The sequence below is a fragment of the Alosa pseudoharengus genome, unplaced genomic scaffold, assembly GCF_046254945.1.
Source record: "Alosa pseudoharengus isolate Yale_2024_CS ecotype anadromous, Long Island Sound unplaced genomic scaffold, YU_APseudo_1.1 YU_APseudo_1.1_scf_9, whole genome shotgun sequence".
NCBI classification, from domain to species: domain Eukaryota; kingdom Metazoa; phylum Chordata; class Actinopteri; order Clupeiformes; family Clupeidae; genus Alosa; species Alosa pseudoharengus.
In genome coordinates this window covers 22,972,970-22,994,501 of record NW_027468881.1, presented here as the reverse complement: position 1 = coordinate 22,994,501, position 21,532 = coordinate 22,972,970, and the positions used below count along the sequence as shown (strand labels likewise).

Below are 21,532 nucleotides of genomic sequence, written 5' to 3'. Positions count from 1 at the left end.
GAATGGTCAGACCATCATTCATAACAATGTCTCTATGGAAACGGCGCCGCTAGCAGAGACCATTCCAGCTGCTATGGGATCTTTGTAAATATAATTGAATGAGTTTCGGGCCTTGGGCTCTCGAGAGTGCTTTGAAACCATCATTCTTTATTTATACTGAATTGAGCTGAATTGAACTGAATTGAGCTTTGAATTGAACCGAACTGAACTGAACTGTGGTGTATTGCTCCTGCCAGGTGACGGCTGTCGCCATTGGGAGCGCCACTGTAGCGCCATGGAGTCGAGGGCCCAGTGGGCGGCCAAGCTGCTGCAGGAGTTCCAGAGCCGCGTCGAGGCCTCGGGCATCCCCGGCCCCCACTCGGATCCCTCAGCCCCCGCACCTGCCAGGGAATCCCCCGCCAAAAAGGCCCAGGGTAAGACGTGAGATAAAATCATAAAAACCCTTGTGCCATTGAGGAAGTGAGAGTTGTGTTGTTCTGAAACATTTACTCCCAGCAGACATCAAAAGGTGTTTAGGATCCCCTGTGTGCTTCTTTTAACCACAGATGAGCATCAGGTTCTTTTCTCTTCACACTTTTCTCTTCTCTTCTCGTCACATCTGGCTAAAAACATCAGCAATGACATTTTCCATGGGCAGCATGTATGTTACACTGAAAAACTCGTACATTTTTAAATGTTTCAGTGCTTTTCTGTGAAAGCTGGGTTTTGTTTCTGGGTCTGTATGTGTCATTAATCTCTCTCTCTCTCTCTCTCTCTTTCTTTCTTTCTTTCTTTCTTTCTTTCTCTCCTCTCTCTCTCTGTCTTGCTCTCTCTCTCTCTCTCTCTCTTCATCTCCTCTCTCTCCTCTCTCTCTATGTCTCGCTCTCCCTCCCTCTCTCTCTCTCTCTGTGTGCATGTCGGAGTGAGTGGGCGGAGCCGAGCATTTGAGTGAGTGTGACTGTTGACCGCTGTGCCAGGAACAGCGTTTTTCTATCTTTTTGCTATCTTTTCTATCTCTATTACTTTATTTTTTCTTTTCTTCTTTATAGTGTTGTTTTTGTTTGTTTGTTTGGGTTGGTTTTGTTTGGGCTAGTATAAGAAACACAGTGGCGTACGGTTTTGTTGTTGGTGTTGTTACTTGATTTACCTGGACGGCTGCTTTCCATGTTTGGTGGCAGCCGCCCAGGTATGGAGAGTTTCGAGAAACTTATGCGACGTCATGCTGTTAAAATAGCATCGAATGCCAGCGTAGAGGATTGTAGTTTAGCAGCAGGAGAAGTTGTAGGGCATGACAATATTCTGTCAGCGGCCCGAATGAACAATGCAATTGTGCTGTTTTTGTAACCTGACTCCGCCAGATGGATTTGCTCCGCATATCCATCTGGGAACTTTTCATTGAATAACTTTTGGGAAGGGGCGGAAATACTGGTTAGCTGATTGGATAAACCATCTGTCTATCACTACCTTTGTTGGTTATCGACGGGCCAAATCAACCAATTAGATGAACAAAGTGTTCTTCTAATGCCTTCGTTTAACATACAATTAAGTTAGGTAACGTGACTAACGTTAAGATGTTTTAACTTACCATTTGTATGTGACATGAACCTAATCAACTACAATTCCCATCAAGTTTTCACGGTAGGCCCTACACTTCTGAAGAAAGTATATTCCTCCATTGTGAACTGGAATCAGCCGTGGAGGATGTCTGTGTCTTTCATTCCTCCCAGCTGCATGGCTGAGACTCATAGCTTCACAGCTTACCCAGGAATACTTTCTAATTTGATATCTGTGGATGCCGTCATGTTGTTCGTTGAGTCACACCTCAACCCGCCTCAAAGCCAACGCTGATTGGACGTTCGTTTGGTGAACTGCTCCAAATTCTCTTTAACGGAAAGTATCCAGACTGATCTGCGAGTGAAACCCTGAAGCTCGCGAGATCAGGATGGTCTCACGAGGCTACTGTTTTTGGGCACGGTTCAGTTGGCTAATGAGCTGGTTGAGAGGGGTTTAGTGGTTGAGTGCGTTTTTACTGCCGTTCTTCCTCTCTCCACTCCATCAAAGAAAGTGACCTTGTCAAATGTTCCCCCATTTACTAAAGATGAGGTTTTGGCTGAAATTCTATCACGGTATGGTAAATTGGTTTCCTCAATTAAAAAGATTCCAATTGGAAGCAAATCCCCACTCCTGAAACATGTAGTGTCGTTCAGGCGATCCTTATTTATGATTCTAAAAGATAACAAAGATGACTTGGACCTAACTCTAAACGTGAAGGTGGATAACTTCAGTTATGTTTTCTATGCTTCAACAAGTGTCATGAAGTGCTTTGGTTGTGGTAAAACTGGGCACCTTGTTCGTGCGTGTCCTAAGGCAAAGGGGAATTCGAGTGATGTGCAAATAAATCACGAAAACAACAGTACGCCTAATGGAATTGTGGTAGATGAGCAGTCTACCGAAATGGGTGCGTCTACTGCAGCGGTTGCAGCACCCGCTGTATCCAGTGGGCCGTCTGCCTCAGCTGAGTCAGTAGGGGCAGATAATGCTTCCCTTTTGCGGGAAGAGGTTAACGGAGTCACCCCGATTGATAAGCCGGTAGGCCTACATACAGAACAAAGTTCTCCCACAGATGATGCAGTGAATGCCGAATCTGAGAGGGATTTGGATAGGAATCATGTAGAGCCACACATGCCCTCACGCAGAAGGCTCATAGAACTGATGAGTGCAAATGAGCTTGTTGATGTCTGGAGGAACTTTAACAGTACACAGAAGCAATACACATGGGTTCACTCCTACAATAACCTTTTGTCTTTTGCTAGACTGGACAGGTTTTATGGTTTTAAGCATCAGCTTAGTTTGTTTAGGAAATGTGCGATTATACCAGTTGGTTTTTCAGACCACAGTTTGTTTTTTTGTTCTCTTTCTCTAAGTTCTGTAAAATCTAAAAGTGCTTATTGGCATTTTAATAATAATTTGTTATCCGATGGCCATTTTACTGTAATGATCTTTTTCCCAATCTTTTATTGTCTCCAAATTTGACAGGTTGTACTGGTTCTTACTTGCATTTTAAACAATTGTCTCTTTTGGGTCAGAAGCCAGCTACTGGCAAGTGTTTATATAAACTGTGTGTGAAGTCTTTTAACAAAAAGTCTCTGGACAAGAGGGTGGAAACACCCTGGTGTACTGTTTTACAAACGGGGGAAGATGTTCGACCCCAGTGGAGAGCACTATACAAGTCACCCTTAGCCAAAAAATGTGGGGATTTACAACGGAGGATTCTGCATGGAGCAATTGCAGTTAATGCCTTTGTTTCAGTGTTGAATCCTGTTGTGGGTCAAGAGTGCCCTTTTTGTTTTGTGAGAGAGACTGTATTTCATGCTTTCATGCAGTGTGTAAGGCTAAGACCTTTATTTGTGGTTCTACAGTCACTCTTTGATCATTTTAATGAAACATTTTCAATGGAGACTTTTATTTTGGGTTTTAAATATGTGCGGAAACATCGTTTCAAATATCAGCTGATAAACTTTCTCCTAGGTCAAGCAAAAATGGCAATCTATGTTAGTCGTAGAAACAAAATTGAGCAAACTTCTAGTGACAACATAGTAATGGTCTTTTCAATACTTGTGAGGTCTCGCATGTTAATTGATTTTCATTTTTACAAAGCCATGATGAATATTGAATCTTTTGAAGAAATTTGGTGTTATAATAGTGTGTTGTGTAGGGTTGCTGATGGTGAATTGCAGTTTGCACATTTCTTGGAGGATTGACTTGCTCCTTGATTTTATTTATTATTTTTTACTTTTAATGCGACTGTACATTGTGACAAAGTGATCATGTAAATACTTTGTGGCAAGAATGTAATAAAGGGTTTTTGAAATTCTAATTCTCTCTCTCTCTCTCTCTCTCTCTCTCTCTCTCGCTCTCTCTCAATCAGATGGAGAGCCGGTCCCTAAATCCAGCCCCCCTGACCGGGAGCAGGCCTCCCGTCGGAGTTCCACGGCCCCCACCCCTGCATCTGTCCCCCTTTCTTCGGGGACCCCTCTGAAGAGGCTACGTTCCAGCTGCGTGGTGGTCCGGGTGGACGACCTCGACATCCATCAGGTTAGAGGATAACCAACATCCCAATAGATGGAGTTAACAACCATAACTCTCTGGAGTATGTGTTATCTGTGCGACAGTCATAAACATTTCCGTACAGATATCAAATCCTGTTATTGTGCATCATGAGTATTGATGTCCAATGACTTAGTGTTATGTTACCATGATAGGTACTCATTGTGACACCGTCTGATCACATCAAAAACTTTATAAGCATTTCTAATGTGGTCATATAACACAGCTATCATGTGTATGAGGTGGCTGTGTTATGCTGTTGGAATGATGGAAGACCATTTTGACAGAACAAAAGTTTAGTGACCTCTGGACCACATCTCTACCCTGGTCCTCCTTTTAGGGTATATGTTTTAGGCTTCTGCTAGTGAATCTTTCACCAAAATAAAATTGGCCGTTGAAAATGACACATACAAGTGTAACAGAATAGTCTCACACTTAAAATACTCCTTCTGGTAATGAAATGAGGCATAATTGAATGAAGCCAATGTTTGGGCATTACCTGTACTATTCAGAAGTCACGGGACATTTTTACTTGGAAGGAGTGGTAGACTTCCTCAGAAAGTAGTTCACCAGTGAGAACAAAGAAAAGGTTCATTTTGTGTTGGCTGAGGGTTCGGTCATTGAACTCTGCCATCTCAGTTTTTTTTTCTTCAAATGTACAGTACAAACCCCTCGCTGGCACATGATGGATGGAGAAAGTGAATGAGAAGTAAAAAAAACGAGAGAGGAACTGAATCAGTCCTTGTGTCACCCTGCTACGTGCTGTGTGTTTCACACTGACAGTAAAAAAAGAACTTTATCACCTAAGTTGAGCTTTCAGCAGTTTCTGTTTTTTTATGGTTTCTTCTCAGCTACAGACGTGGCATATGCCCAGCATGGGAGTTTGTCCCCAAGCCAAAAGTGCTGAGAGAGGTGTGTGACCGTGTGTGTGTGTGTGTGTGTGGGGGGGGGGGGGGGGGGGAGTCAGTCAGGCACTGCACTGTCAGGAAGTTCTCTCAGTGCTCAGAACTCCTTCATTAGCTACGTTTACATGGACAGCTTTTTTTGTTATTCCGATTAAAACATTCCGAATGAAAATCTTGAGCCGTCTGTTTACGTTACGACCACGACTCCTTCCCTTTTTCAGGTGTCTACGGGCGGCCGCCATAGCAAAAAGACTCAGTCCCTCCTCTCGTGCAACCGCAAGGCTCTTCACCTGGCCGACAACGTCCCGGCCATTCACCTGCAGTTCACCGAGTACTACTTCCCCAACAACGCCGATCTGCCTAGTATGCTGCCCTTTATGCCCTTCTTTACACGGTTTCATTTTGACTCAAATATGTATCAGATGTTCTTGTACACTTGAAACTGAAACAGACCTTTAACATTTGAAATCTGAATTGATTAATAGTGGTAAATAATGGCTTATTAAATAGTTCAGCAAAGAGAGTTGCTGATTTACATGTGATTCTTACACACTGCTTGCAAAGAAAGAAAGAATGGGTTTGAACATTCCCAAGCAAAACCCATTGCATAGAAACTGTCCTCCCAGCCTTATGTTTTTGAATGATTTGGAGACTTGGAGCACTGATGAAGCCGCTGAGTTTTCACACCAGCCAGAACTGACTGATAGCACCTTTTTAAATTATATATTCATGAAAAATGTGACTATAGGAAAAACACCTTTTCTCTACATCCACCATCCATTACCTTAACATCTTACAGTTCACACTTAACTCATCAGTCATTCTACAGCTGACTACAGCCCAGTCCAACCCAACCCAACCCAACCCAGGTCCTAACAGTTCTCTCTCTCTCTGTCTCTCTCCCCTGGGGGGGCAGTTCCCTACTCCAACCTGTACGGTCAAGTGAACGGCCTGCAGCTGTGCGTGGACCCGCCAAGCGTGTTGTGGATGAACACGTTTGCCCGAGGCCTGCTCCGCACCCTGGACCAGGTCAAGGCCTTCTACCACCTCCAGGACAGCAGCAAGAGCGATGAACATGTGGATCTACGTATGGATGTTTCACAGCTGAAGGTGACCAGAGCTTTACTGTGAAAAAAGACAGCTCCAAGTCTAAAGAGTTTATACAATATGAATATTCTTTTAATTAAAAAAAAACCTTTTCGCTACTTTTACGTCATGGGAGATTAAACAAGGCCCGGATGTACTGAAGTGTGCTTGTGTGTAAGCACTCCATGGTAAAGAAATGTTAAAATATTTGTTGATGTATATGGTTGTTAAGCATGACTGACTCAGTCCTGTGTTTGCTCCTGTTATCAGCTCATTATCCCTCTAGAATCTTCCATCCTGGACCATCCAGACCGACCTCAGTCTCTCAGCATCTCCGTCCCCCAGATGGTCCTCAGCAACACGCGACACGCTCCCCACGGCTCCCGTGCCGACCTGGCCAGCACATACCAGTCTTTCTCGTCTCGCCCGTTCTTCCAGCAGGCGGCGCCCCCATCCGCATTCCCCTGTGACCGGTCCAGCTTCCACCCGCTGCCTCACGCCTTCCTGCAGCTCTCCCAGGAGCAAGCGCCCTGCCCCCTGCTGGACAGGAGGCCTCCACGATCTCAGGACATCTGGTCGTTCAGCCTGTCGCGGGCGGCACTCAGCTTCGAGGGGGCCCGCCGCAGCCCCAAGGGCAAAACCCAGCCCTTCGTGGAGCCGTTCGCCATGGCCGTGTGGATGTGCCGCCCAGACGCCTTCAAGAACGGAGTCCGCCTTTCCCCCACCACCGAGCTAGCTCACTCTGATCTCACCAGCCCACACAGCAACCACCTCGGCCAGACCTCCGGCCAGCAGAACGGAGTCCGGGAGGACGCGCCCCGCTCCGCTCCCACTGGGGAAGCACCGGAGCAGGTCGGGGGAGACCCTCCGTCTGCCTCCGTCCACATACTGGCCCAGTCGGTGACGCCCCTGAAGGTGTGGCTCAACCACTTCCAGTACGTGGCGCTGCTGCGCATGAAGGACACTCTGGCGCAGCTTGGCGCCGAGCTGAGCCGGAGTGCGGGCGACTCGGGGCCGGCAGAGAGGCGACAACGGGGCGGACGCCTGTCGGAGGAGGAGGAGGAGGAGGACGAGAAGGAGAAAGAGAAAGAGGAGGTGAAGGGTCAGCAGAAGCCCCCCAGTGTCTGTGTGGCCTTCCTGACGGAAGGCGTGGAGCTGGGCCTCCTGCTGCCCATGTCGGCCCACCAGCCCGAGGAGGAGGAGGCGCGCTCGCCGGGGGAGACAGAGAGCCCCAGCATGAGCGACTCGGACGTCTCGCCCACCCACCGCGGCTCGGAGCCCGGGCCGCTGGAGGACAGCGGCATCGGGGGCAACGGCAGCACGGCGCCGGCCGGCGGCGCGGGGGAGCAGGACGAGGAGCAGGAGGGCTCCGTGGAGGAGGCGTGCGAGGCGCTGGAGGAAGCCCTCGACGGGGAGGGCGAGAAGGGGGAGGGGTCGGTCAACACGGCGACCGGGCAAACTGCGCTGTCACCGCCGTTGTCCCCCGGTGCCGCCGGCAACATGCCGAGAGACGCTTCCACCTTCAGCTTGGAGGGGGAGCTGTCTAGCGCCCTCAACGCCACCAAGGACGTGACCAAGGACGCTTTGAGTGCCTCTCTGGACCTGACCAAAGGGGCCTTCTCCATCACGAAGGACGCCTTCAGTATGCTGGGCCGAAGTTCAGGCATGACCAAGATGCTCTTCAACTCACCAGCCAAGTACAGTATATCCCCTTATGGTTAAATGCATGACAAATGTCTGAGGTTATTTCTTTACAGTAGATTCCACACAATGGAGGTGCAACATTATACTGCATACACACAGCCATGTATTAAAGCTGCAGTTGGCAAGTCTGACAGATTGAGGGGACTTCTCATCGAGTTTGTGCTCGTCAGTGCGCACCAGACGGCACCAGACTGTGATTGACAGTCAGATCTCACACAGCCCTCCTCTGATTGGACCAGAAGAACCGAGAGCTGTGGATTTTTGCAAAACAAATAACAGGCTCTAGGTGGAGGTAGAAGTGCGGGATTTATGTTGCTCTGTCAGGGCATAGTGTCGGTTTCAGTGAATATGATCAAAAAAATCTTGCCAACTGCAGCTTTAATTCAACTAGTGTTCTAGAAGGCCAAAGCTGCAGAAGTAAACATACTTCCCACATACTCTAGTGTGACATTTGAGCTTATGACCAATTTGGAAAAGGTCTCATTTGTTCTCACTTGACAAAAGTAAACAATCAGAATGTGTAAATAGATACATTTTAACAACAAACAACAAACCAGTGCAACTACAGCTGTTTCATTATTTTGTGTATTTGTCAATCTTAAATACAGCACGTGCCACACACTATAAGCATCGTCACAGTGACCTGTACCTGGTGTAGATTACAGTTGACCCAATCTGAAAAGTATTCGTAAGGTCTGCACCAAATGGGGAATTAGCACTAATTAGCTGTGTGTGTGTGTGTGTGTGTGTGTGTGTGTGTGTGTGTGTGTGTGTGTGTGTGTGTGTGTGTGTGTGTGTGTGTGTGTGTGTGTGTGTGTGTGTGTGTTTGTGTGTGTGTGTGTGTGTGTGTGTGTGTGTGTGTGTGTGTGTGTGTGTGTGTGTGTGTGTGTGTGTGTGTGTGTGTGTGTGTGTGTGTGTGTGTGTGTGTGTGTGTGTGTGTGTGTGTGTGTGTGTGTGTGTGTGTGTGTGTGTGTGTGTGTGTGTGTGTGTGTGTGTGTGTGTGTGTGTGTGTGTGTGTGTGTGTGTGTGTGTGTGTGTGTGTTCGTGTGTTCGTGCGCTCAAGGGCGGGGAGAGTGTGTGTCCTGTGGGCTTGAGTCAGCTCTCTTGAGTCAGTCAGATCTCTCTCTCTCGCTCTCTAAAGCTGCCTGCTCCGTCCTGCGTTGTGTGCTATGATCTGAGTGGTACACCGCGCGTGTGTGTGTCCTGAGTGGACCACTGGCTTCCAGCTAAGCCAGATAATAATGTTACAATGAAGGTTTTTGTTCGGCTCTGCACCCAGGATTTCCACAGCATTTAATCATCTGCACACAGCAAAACACTGTGGCCCTAATAATGTTTCACAGCTCAAAACATTCCTCCAGATGTCTGGGCCACAGAGATCTCATGAAACTAGGTTATACCAGTTATACCAGTGTATTGCGGTGAAGCTACTTGATGTTTCCATTCGGCAGAACAGAGATTTAGAAAACAGAAATGGAAATTGAATCAGAACGGGAACAATGCTGTGTATTCAGCAACATAATAAATGAATACTATTAATATCTCCAGTATAATAGTTATATAATACTAGATAAAGAGATAATTTATACAGAATATAGAAACAAATACATCTTTATTAATTACCAGCATATTTATACTCTGAGGGCCAACATCATGAATGAAATCCCCTTCTTTGTCCTTGGAGTGACCATGTTTTTGTTGTTCTCCACAGGGAACCGTCTCGGCCCGAGGAGTCCAGTCCATCTCTGCTGGGCAGTCTGCGGCTACAGACGATGAAGCAGTCTCCATCGCAGCACTCGTTTGACAGTGCCATACTGGACGGAAGCCTGCCCGACGACCGGCTGTCTGTGTGCAGTGACACCAGTGAGAACTTTGCCATCCTCATGGACTCAGGTACGCCTGAGTGAGCTGGGCGACACCTATAAGGGGCCAGAACAGGTTATAGTGGTCACACATGTGCTCACTTGGGCAACATCCAGGCTTAGTATCAGGGGGGCTGGTTTGGTCAGGCTGGGTGTGTGTTGCCTGGGGCAAATAACTCAGACGTTTGTGCTCACACATACAGTATAGCCCCCTGGGGTAACATCACAGACATCTCAGTTCAGGGCAGTTCAGGGCATGTGTGAACGCAGCTTAAAGCGTTCTACATACTCGCCGCACCCGACCGGTAGTGCGACAATGTGACGTCAAAAGCCTTGCGCAGCAGGTCGTGCACCGGAGATTTTTTTTCAGATGCGCGCGACAAGCTGGATGAGCTTGAAGCCAAGATCAGGGAGCATGCATGCCTCTATAGAGACATCAACCACATTCAGGCATTTCATATAGCCTAGCCCACATCTTAAATAAACATGTTTGAATAGTCAGTTTGAAGAGAGAGGGAAATTAACCTGGCTAGGTTACCGGCGAGAGTTCGTTTTTTTTAAAATAGTCTGCTGGATAAGTTAATGAATCTACCAGAGGGAATTAAGATGAAAGACCTAGGACCCAGGGACATGCCAATAATCCAGCAAAAGGTAACATAGATATTTATTTTCAACTAAAGGATATCCAAGACCTGAAAAAAATCTCTTTCCACCTCAGGAAAACAAACTAATTTCTCAGCACCAGCCAGCTAGCTTACTTGCTAAAAATTTCCCTCGGGATGAATAAAGTATCTATCTAGCTATCTATCTATCTATCTATCTATCTATCTATCTATCTATCTATCTATCTATCTATCTATCTATCTATCTATCTATCTATCTATCTATCTATCTATCTATCTATCTATCTATCTATCTATCTATCTATCTATCTATCTATCTATCTATCTATCTATCTATCTATCTATCTATCTATCTATCTATCTATCTATCTATCTATCTATCTATCTATCTATCTATCTATCTATCTATCTATCTATCTATCTATCTATCTATCTATCTATCTATCTATCTATCTATCTATCTATCTATCTATCTATCTATCTATCTATCTATCTATCTATCTATCTATCTATCTATCTATCTATCTATCTATCTATCTATCTATCTATCTATCTATCTATCTATCTATCTATCTATCTATCTATCTATCTATCTATCTATCTATCTATCTATCTATCTATCTATCTATCTATCTATCTATCTATCTATCTATCTATCTATCTATCTATCTATCTATCTATCTATCTATCTATCTATCTATCTATCTATCTATCTATCTATCTATCTATCTATCTATCTATCTATCTATCTATCTATCTATCTATCTATCTATCTATCTATCTATCTATCTATCTATCTATCTATCTATCTATCTATCTATCTATCTATCTATCTATCTATCTATCTATCTATCTATCTATCTATCTATCTATCTATCTATCTATCTATCTATCTATCTATCTATCTATCTATCTATCTATCTATCTATCTATCTATCTATCTATCTATCTATCTATCTATCTATCTATCTATCTATCTATCTATCTATCTATCTATCTATCTATCTATCTATCTATCTATCTATCTATCTATCTATCTATCTATCTATCTATCTATCTATCTATCTATCTATCTATCTATCTATCTATCTATCTATCTATCTATCTATCTATCTATCTATCTATCTATCTATCTATCTATCTATCTATCTATCTATCTATCTATCTATCTATCTATCTATCTATCTATCTATCTATCTATCTATCTATCTATCTATCTATCTATCTATCTATCTATCTATCTATCTATCTATCTATCTATCTATCTATCTATCTTATCTATCGGAAACTAGATGGTAATGATGGTAGTTGTGAATAGCAGCAACCGAAGTGTTGAAATGTAGCCGCTCAGCCAAAATAGCTACACAGAGCTCCCTCTTCTTCTTCCGCAATGGTTTGAGTGTTCACAGGTGTGAATGAAGCTTGACAGGTACATGTTTAGCGTTGCCATGGACACAGATTCACTCCGTCAGGCTCCAGCCTGACCTAATCCTTGTGTGTTGAGCCTCGTTGGTATTCCAAGTAGGTGGTTAAGTGGCAGATCTGGGTAAGTTAACCCAACGGAAGTGGTAACGTTACAACCTTTTCTGGATTATCTTATCTAGGTGTGCCACTACATCACCTACTTGGAATCATAGACAGGTCGTGGGCATCAGACTCATCCTTGTGCGTTGGGCGAGCCTGGTCATGGGCATCAGACTCATCCTTGTGCGTTGGGCGAGCCTGGTCGTGGGCATCAGACTCATCCTTGTGCGTTGGGCGAGCCTGGTCATGGGCATCAGACTCATCCTTGTGCGTTTGGTGTTTTTTGTAGAGTCCGGTGTGGAGTCCATGCGGCCTGAGAGCATAGTGGGCGTGCTGCTCAGTCGGGGCAGCCCTGCACCAGGCACGGAGGCCGGCTCCTCCGCTGACCTCAGCAGCTCTCTGTCTCAGAGCATAGAGGACATCAGTCAGGACATGGTGAGCTCCACACATCCACCTAGAGGACAGACACTGACCCGCTCATATAAACATGTTTGCCTGACCCCTACACTGTAATTTTCTGACTATTAACCGAGGTTTATACATTGATTTAGCTAAAAAAAAAAATCTTATGAGGTTAATACACAGGGGCACTGTTCTTTCTTAATAAATCGCAATCTGATTCTGAATCCTTCATAAACTGTGGTTAATACACAGGTGCTGTCAATACACTGTTTTATTTTTAGTATTATTGGCATAAAACACTGTCCTGTGGTTTATACGCAATGCTGCCATCACTGTATGTTACTAGACTCTATGCATTTGTTTAGCATATTGACAGGATTCTTACAGGTGTCAGGTCATAACAGCACAACTTAAAATCAAATGCAGTGGCACATGTCATTCCAAAGCAATCACATGTGCAACTTTACTTTGAATATGAAATTGTGCTCTGGTGCAGATTATGCTCTTGAGTTGTCTTACTCTGTGGCTGATACACATTCTTTGACTGCTTAAAGTGGTGTTTTATACATGTAGGCGTTAAGCCTTATGGCACACGACTGAATTCTTAAGCCACCGTGTGTGAGGGCCCCTGTGACTGCTGTGTGTGTGTGTGTGTGTGTGTGCCCCTGTGTGAGCAGCGCTGTGTAACATTATTGAGTCCCTGTGCTGTGGTTGGTTCCAGGCCTCCGTGCTGCTGCTGTGCCTGAGCGGGGTGGCCAGCGTGTCGGAGCTGAAGGGGGAGGACGTGGTGGTGGCCCTGGAGGCCCAGGAGATGACGCCCAGGACACTGGGCAACCAGAGGGTCTCAGTGCTCCTGTCGGGCATGACTCAGGGTGAGCCAAGCCAGCAGAATGACCTGAATGCCCTCAGTGATGCAAATGACAATCATAAATGTCACTCTTACTGTACTTTTTCTCATCTGCCTCATCTGGGTTTAGTTTTATTTATTTATTAATTATTTATAATGAACCACCATTAATAATCTCTGAAGGCCCAGAATTCAAGACCTAAGGAAATCTATTGTTAGTGGATATTTTCTTGTTTTTAATATAATTTTGTTATATCCATGTCATGAATTACATTTCTCATTTTGTCAGAGAGGGTGTAGGACTTTCTATGGGTCATCAGTACTTATATAACCATTGTGGGTTTCCCTTCTCATCCCTCTCTAAGCAATGGACTTCTTGTCCCACCGTTCAAACCACTAATCTACAATGAACCCCATTATTGATTAATCGTCTATTAGTCGGCACACACTGTTTACATCCTCCACAGATGTTAAGCTGTCAAAAGCTGTCGTAAGCGGTCTAAGCTGTCTTTTCTCCTCCTCTCTCCCTCAGGTGGTGTGTCATCTCCTATAAGGCCCCTGTCCCCTGCCCACCGTCCCACCCGCAGTTCCTCCTCCCCTCCAGTAGTGGCGCTGCGCATGGAGATGGGGCCCGCCGCCGCTCGCCACAGCCCCCTGTCGGAGAGCGCGGGCTTCCTGGAGCTGCAGGTGGTGGGCTGCCGGGCCGAGCTGCTGGCCTCCTCTCTCGGGGGCCTCGGGCCCTTCCTGGAGGACGAGCTGGCCGCTGACGTGCAGCCCATGAAGATCCGACTCCGAGATACCGTCCTCAAGCTCAAGGTAGGGCCAATTTGGTTGTTAAGTAAGTAAGTATTTTACTTATATAGTGTAACACAAAGCGCTCCAAAGTCCTATGTCACATATCGTTTCCGGGGCCAACAGCTCTTTAGTCCAAAAAAGTTTACTAGTGTAGCCAGCCTGTTTTAAGAACCTGTAAACCTTGTCACCATCATCTCCATTTTAGTGAGGGTAAAAAAAAAATTGCTTGACTCTAACAGAGTAATTAGTGTAGCTGTGCAGCCAGATGATATAATCAAGGGTAACGTCCAGGCCTCTGTGAAAAATAGGATTTTATTAGGTTGATGCAGTGAGTGAGTAGTACAATGACAATTTTATTGTAGGCTATTCTAAATAGCGAAAAGTTTCTTTTACTGTCTATGGAAAAAAATGAGCCGGGCCCAGTAACTGGATCTGGAAAAAGAATTGTTGACATCATTGCATCACGATTTAACAACCGGATAGAGGAGGATGCCAGTGGTGATTCTGTATTATGATTCTGTATAAAGTTCATTTCTGCTGTAGTAAAGGAGGGGGTGCGGGGGTCATGTGGGTTAATGCCACTCTTAATGCCACCACATTAACTATGTGTGGATGATGGTACAGACAGCAGGCGTCATGGATCTGATTCATTATTGTATATTCCAAATAAGACAATATGTCATGGATCATGTGTCTCATAAACAGGGAAACTACTCAAGTAACACTCAAAAGTCTTGGTATGGTTGGTATATAAAAAGGCTTAGTATGGTTGGCATATAAAAGGCTTGGTATGGTTGGCATATAAAAGGCTTGGTATGGTTGGCATATAATTGTTGTCTCCATCCTTTCATCTTCCTCCCCCACTATCCTCTCCATCCTCTCTCCTCTCAGGATAACGGTCCCCGGGTATACCCCACGGCCCCGCAGCCTGTGCCTGTGGTCTTCAGTTTGGATGGAGTGGTCCTGGAGCGCTCGGACGACGGCGTCTTCAGCCTGAGACGTGAGTGGGGTGGGATCCGGAACACAACCAGAACAAACGCCAGACCTACAGAAACATCTAGAACATTTTTTTTAAAGTTTATTTTTTGGGCTTTTATGCTTTATTTGGATAGGACATTGAAGTTTGATAGTAAGTTAAGTGGGAGAGAGAGATGGGGTGGGATCTGGAAATGACCACAGGTCGGACTCAAACCTGGGTTCCTGTGGACACTTGGACCCGAACATGGTATGGATGCTGTAGCCAGTTGTGCCAGCCCCCCTAGAACATCATTTACTGCACAGTTTTACCACAGTTTTAGACAGTTGGATGTGTCAGACTGATGATTTGAAGGATTTGTAAAGACCAATATTTGTTATGACAGATTTTACCTGCCGAACGTGCTTGGCTGTAATAGTGTCAGAGGCATTTGTATTCATGATCAATACAGGGACAACCATGTTGCACTCAAGATTGTTATTGATTTCTGTGTTACTTTGGAAAATTGTGTTGCAGCACATTATGAATCTGCAGCTGTCCTCTCTTGTCAAGTCAAGTCACTTTATTTATATAGCACATTTAAAAACAACAGTTGACCCAAAGTTGACTTCACAAGTAAGGCAGAGAGGTAATGTACTGGGCATACAAACCTGGAAACGGAGCTTAGAGTTACAAGGATTGAAGGAGGGATGACATAAGATAAAATATAAAAAGACATAAAAGATGAAAACATAAGCTCAAGTAAAAAGATATAAAAAAGATAAAAAGATAAATTGAAGTAAAACAGGGATGGTAATGGTAATGACTTGACATGATTAGTATATCTGCTCTTCCCCAGCGGGTGATAACCAGTCTGGGACCGAGGGGACTGTTTCCACGGCAGCGTGTCAGGAGAATGGACAGCGACACTGCAGTGATGCCACAGAGCACAACAAGGTATCCCGTGAGCTGTTACTATGAATTCACATTCTAGAACACTTCACCCTAGCAGCCCACAGCATAACAAGGCATACACACACACACACACACACACACACACACACACACACACACACACACACACACACACACACACACACAGATACATGGGGAGAAAGTCTCCAAGTGCCGATAGCAGTCTGTTGAGCTAAAGAGACATTAGACATGCACGTCTGGGGAGCAGGGCTTATCCACCATGACAGTGTGGTGTCCTGACTCCTGATTCAGTGAGGATTAACTCAGGCTGTCACAGACTCCTTTAGGAAATTATGTAGACCAAACTAACTGACCCGTCATGGCTAATTTACCCATTGAATAGATATTAGGGATATCACTTTCCATTGACTGCTGTGGTAAGATACCCCCTTTTTTCTGGTCATTAGGTTACTAAGTGAACCAAACAGCATGGTTGAACTAGTTTGCAGACTGCTTTAATTACCTCCTCTACTTGCATTAGTAACCAGCAGAAGTCCTACTACAACAGGAGAGGTCCTTGCTGTTCGAGATGTAATAATAATCCCTCAGCAAACTGGTGTAGTTAAGAATGGAGTAGATTGCACCTCTGTGGTTGGACTGTCTCTCTGAGGAACTTAATTACCTTGGAGTGTTTATTGAACTCTGGCCAAAGCTAGTGTAACCTGCCTCTTTCGCCACACCTCACCCTAGTACTGCCTCACCCTGTTAGCCTATAGCATAGCATAGCCTGTTAGCCTCAACCTGTAACATTAAAGATGTACCAACTGATGTGATGTGTAGGTGTGTGTGTGCATATTTTCTCTCTCTCTCTCTCTCTCTCTCTCTCTCTCTCCCTCTCTCTCTCTGGTGGTTTAAGTTCAAAGTCACTGGGACAAATGAGAATATGTGGTATAGTGTTGCTAGGTCACAATAATATATAGCAGTCTCAGTGTTAGACTTTGAATTTCTTTTCTTTAATTTGCAAGTTGTTTTAAAGTCTTCTTCTTGTATAAATGAATAATGTTTCAGATTAAGATACATTTAATATCATATCATATGGAAATATTACTGTTGTTTGTATGTACCTTATGTTTTCCATGTAACATATATTTTTCTTGTGCTGATGCAGCCCCATGAGTCAGAGCTCTCTGAGGCCCAGGTTGCCCTCGCTCAAGCTCTGCTGGACCGAGAGCGCCTCCTGCTGGAAGTTCAGAAGTATGACCCTACGTTCACCCTCTGAGCTCCCTAACAGAACAGGCCAGCAGGGGGTGATCTACAACTACTGAAGTTATTGAGAATCAGCTGAAGTGCCACAGAACAAACTCTTTCTAATGGGTGTTAGGGGAAAAGAGAAGACAATGACAGACAAGAAAAAAAAACTAAATTTAAAAATATCTATATTTTATCAGCAAATAGAGCATGGGGATGACTGTGGCTTATAATTCTGTTAGGGTTGTGTTTTTGTTTTGTATGGAAGGATTCTGGGAGCTTGTGTGAAGAATGGGTTGACATCTAACTATTTTTCATCTTAACCTTGATGACCTTACGTTGGCGGTGTCTTCTCACAGTACATGGTGGACAGACAAGACATGTTCTTTTAATTTCCTAGTCATTTTAGAATATGGTTGAAATGAATTGCACATGCACTGTTTCACTGCCGAAGAACTCGTTATGTTCCCTTCCCACTTTCCTGTAATTTGTGTTTCAGTGTGTGCGTCTGTGTGTGTAATCTTCACTAGTGTCCGGCGTGTCGGACTAATTCCATCAGTATTACAAATTTGGCCTAGTGTGGGCCTGCTAACATCTCCCTAAGGTCATGTAGTGGGTACAGAATAGCTGGATGTAGTGGGTATATCCATAGAATTTACTTGCCTTGGTATATTAGTTGTATATATGTTATCATAGGCTGCTATTTAGATGCATCAATGCAATTCTATGTAGGACCACTATGGTATTAAGGAGATAAGGAGTTAAGAAAAATAATAAGCACTTTGAAGCAGACCTCTATCCTGTTTTGAGTGACGGGTACATCACATTACTGTTGTATTAGTTTACAGTGTTATTTGTAGATTTAGAAAAGCTTTACTCTAAGCCTTCAGTATTCTTAACCGATTTGAGCTCATTCAAGTCACTGCAAAAAGTACTTGAAAACAATCTGTTACAGTCAAGCACACAGAGAGATAAATATGCGTTTAGGATGTACACGGGTAACTAATGACGACTTGCCTTGTTAATTTCTATAGTTAGTAGAGGAAGCTAGTCATTTAGTTTTTTGTCCATAGATTAAATATAGTGTTTGGTAAAGGTCAAGTTAGTGTCAACATAGATCGCAATGCCTTGCATAGTGTCTTGTTTCAGTGGATGAAGGATGAAGGGTAACTCTGAAACATGCTCCTAGTTTTTGGAGTCTCTGATCACGTTAGCCCCCACATAGCAGTGTTCCTCAGTTTGTGCGTCATTCTGCTAAAGTGATTTGGTTTGATTTATTAACTGCTGTCTAGACAAGCTAGTAACATCTTCCTTTCTTCTTGTACATTTAAAAATATGAATTTATAGTTGTCAGATGTAGCAAGAAAGACATCTATCAAAATGTTCTTGCCAGTTGCTGGCTGTATAGATTGTCTGTTTTCTGTGTGATTCTTTGCACATGAAATGCCTAGTCTCAAGGACAAAGAAAAATAATAGCCCTCTGTAAAATATGGGTGCCATATTGGATACAGCAAAAGCACTCTGAACATACTCAATGCCAAATATTTTTACTTTTATATATTTTGGATTTCAATTTCTGTAAAATTCCTTGTTTAGAATGTTTGGTAATGTTGCATATAAAAAGTTCTACAAAAAAAAAAAACTTCATGTGTAATATAAATACCTGAGGCAGATGATAAACAAATTAGTCAATACTTTTTTGGGTTAATTTCGCACAATGTCTTTCCCCGATTGGACAAATGTTGGACATGCATATTTTTTCAACTCAAATTTATTGCGAGCTAGTGATTTCCTGTGAGAAATATTTCCTCCTTATACAGGAGTCTTCCCAAGGTCAACAAGGGTTCTGCAAAGCCTCAGTGTTGTGAAGGTATTAATATGGTTCAATGTAAACAAGACGAGCGCACCATTTTTAAACAACTAAAACTCTTTCACAGATTGATCGTGGGTAACTATAGGTGGAGGCCTTATGCATGTATGGCTTACAGGTTTAATGCAAAGTTTACAGTTCTACACAAGTCCCTTGCTTGCTTACCCACAGTTCACCTCTGTGTGGATGCCTTTTCATTGGGCACACTGCTTTACATTGATCCGTACCAGTGCCTTTCAACCCTCCCAGGGCAAGAACCAAGCCCCAGTGGAGGAAGGGTGGGTGGGGAGGGAAGGGTGAGGTGGCATCTGTGCATGGTGGTTATTCAAGTACTGTAGCCCTTCCAGCATCATGTCTGACTACTGCTATCAGCAAACTGTAGGTATTGTATAAAGAGCAATATGTAACAATTATATACATAACAGATGTATATGGAAAAAGACACAAAACAAAGAACTCTTGGTGTCCAAGCACCCAATGCATGCCATGAAGATCCAGTGTTTTATTTAGTTTTTTTTCTGGTTTTGTGTCGGTGAGCTGACAGTGTAATTTCCTAGATTGTTGTTTAAAAAACACTATCTCTAAGTTAACTGTATTTTTCTCGAGTTATTTGTGCTCATTTGTTTAGAGAATTCCGATCTCTCTAGCATGCTAGTTTCATTCACTTTTTGGATTTGTGCTGACCTCTTGGGAGTTTAACACATTAGGGCAATGATGATTAGAAATGGCTGTTGCCATCCAGACGAGAGCTGTTTTTTAAAAATTATTATTTGTCTTCTCATTCTGCATGATTTGTGTTTCAGTCGTGCAGATGTGTTCGCCATCAAGGTCACAGTGGATGTGTGTGTGTGAGTGTGTGCTGAAGCAGAAATTTGTTGTCTCTTATTTCAGCCATTAGATTCAGTGCTCTGAAGTAAGCAGCACTCTGGGGCAGCGTTTTGACAGTGTTTTTCTGTAGTCACAGCACTGATAATTACATAGAGTAGACACCTTCTCTCCCAGCCAGGCAGACAGGTTTGTAAAGTTTCGAAAGGGTTTTTGAACGTCTTTCAAGGAAGGGTCATTGTTGGTGATGGGATTTCAGAGATGCTGCTTCAGTGGTGTGTGCTGGGCATTGGTCAGTGGACTGGTAAATGATTGTTGAAGTAGTCATTTCCTTTGTAAGCAGCAGTGGCTCCTCTGTTGGAGGGTGTTGAATGCAATGGGTCAGATTTGGACATGGACATGGTTTATCCTCAGAGAATGAACCTCTCTGCTCCAGATACTGCGATGTGGACTAGACTCATTCCAGTCCAGTCCTGTCCAGATTTTGTTTGCAAGTTCTTTTGTCTCCCGTTTATTTTAATTTTATTTTTATAACACACAGGTACAGATCTAACAGTGTTAATTTTTTGTTGTGTCTGTATTTGCCTATGAATCATTTGCTTCTGAATTTCCATTGTGAACATGTTCATCTAGTGGCCTTGGTTTGTTAACATCCCTAGTGTGGAATATAGATTCCCCCTTCCCATTGGAAATCAAAGATAGAGGGGGGCTGTGGTACCCTGCCCGTTCACATTTCAAACTCTGTATTTTAGCAAGAATGGCTTTCGTCCTTTGCCTTCACAGGCCAGAGGTTTTTGAATGAGTACACGCAGCAGTATTATAGAGTAGTATAGTAGTAAGTAGTCAAGGTTGTCAAATACATAGTTCAGTAGGCCATTAAGCATGTATACTGGAGGTGATAGCACGGAACATTTAATCTTCTCACAGGTGCATCTCGTTGCCAGGAACTTTTTCCACAACACAATTTACAGCCTGAGCCGGCAAACAGCCATGTTTCATCTGACTTATCTCCTATAGACCAAACTCAGTTGTGCCTCAATTATATGTTAGGGGTATTCTTTGTTCCACACAAAAAAAATGTTTCCAAAATCATTATACTTCCATTTTTTAATGATTCTCTTGTATTATGATAATGATGGTGTTAACTTTATGGGTTTCAGTTATATTGACACCCAATATTACAACTGGAAAGAATGTTATGTGTGTGAAATTGTTAAGATTTTCTGGACTGGACCCCCCCTCGGTGTAAACATAAATCTGTTATGTAGGAAAGTAAAAAAAAAAAAAGTAGAGCATATCAGTTGTTGACCGCATATTCAAAGAGGGTCTTGATCCTTTAGGATGGAGACAACTCATTGTCCATTTTACTCCACTGTCACACTGTGTTCACTAGTTGCTATGATACTTCCTTTTAGACTGCACTACTTGGGGTTGAGAACTTGAGATCTCCTTAATGTGTTTCTTCATTATAATTGCATGCAGGTGAGCCATGTTTATAATGGAACTCCTTCCCCCTAGAGTGTTTTGTGTGTGTGTGTGTGTATATGTATGTATGTATGTGTGTAAATCACCATTGTTCTCCTGAGGTTTAAGACTTTGTACCATCATCACACCTTATACTGTATGTCAGATTGGTTCTGTGAACCATCGCTTTGTGTGAAAGATATGACAAAGCTAAATTAATTAAAAAAAGGTTTAACTACTTATCCTCACACAAAACTGGGTATAGTGGTCTCCTTCCTTTATCCTTGCATCACAAATGACCATGGCGGCATATATGCATTAAGGGACTTACTTACAGATGAATGATTACTCACTTGAATTTACAATATACTGTAGAACCAATGCCCCTTACCAAAATTATTAAACTACCGGTACACATTTA

At 43.6% G+C, this 21,532-nt stretch overlaps 1 protein-coding gene across 1 annotated transcript in view; it reads left to right on the top strand.

Annotated features, from left to right (window-relative positions):
- The window catches only part of bltp3a (bridge-like lipid transfer protein family member 3A), a 37,599-nt gene extending 16,766 nt beyond the window's left edge, over window positions 1-20,833 (top strand). Inside the window, exons 10-21 of the mRNA XM_076275693.1 lie at window positions 237-413; window positions 3,908-4,074; window positions 5,213-5,354; window positions 5,908-6,101; window positions 6,348-7,774; window positions 9,493-9,674; window positions 12,080-12,225; window positions 12,914-13,064; window positions 13,572-13,855; window positions 14,726-14,834; window positions 15,649-15,746; window positions 16,873-20,833. Of these exons, the coding sequence (XP_076131808.1) occupies window positions 237-413; window positions 3,908-4,074; window positions 5,213-5,354; window positions 5,908-6,101; window positions 6,348-7,774; window positions 9,493-9,674; window positions 12,080-12,225; window positions 12,914-13,064; window positions 13,572-13,855; window positions 14,726-14,834; window positions 15,649-15,746; window positions 16,873-16,983 (3,188 nt within the window). The 3' untranslated portion in view covers window positions 16,984-20,833. The remainder of the gene's footprint in view (window positions 1-236; window positions 414-3,907; window positions 4,075-5,212; window positions 5,355-5,907; window positions 6,102-6,347; window positions 7,775-9,492; window positions 9,675-12,079; window positions 12,226-12,913; window positions 13,065-13,571; window positions 13,856-14,725; window positions 14,835-15,648; window positions 15,747-16,872) is intronic.
- The last annotated feature ends 699 nt before the right edge of the window (window positions 20,834-21,532 follow it).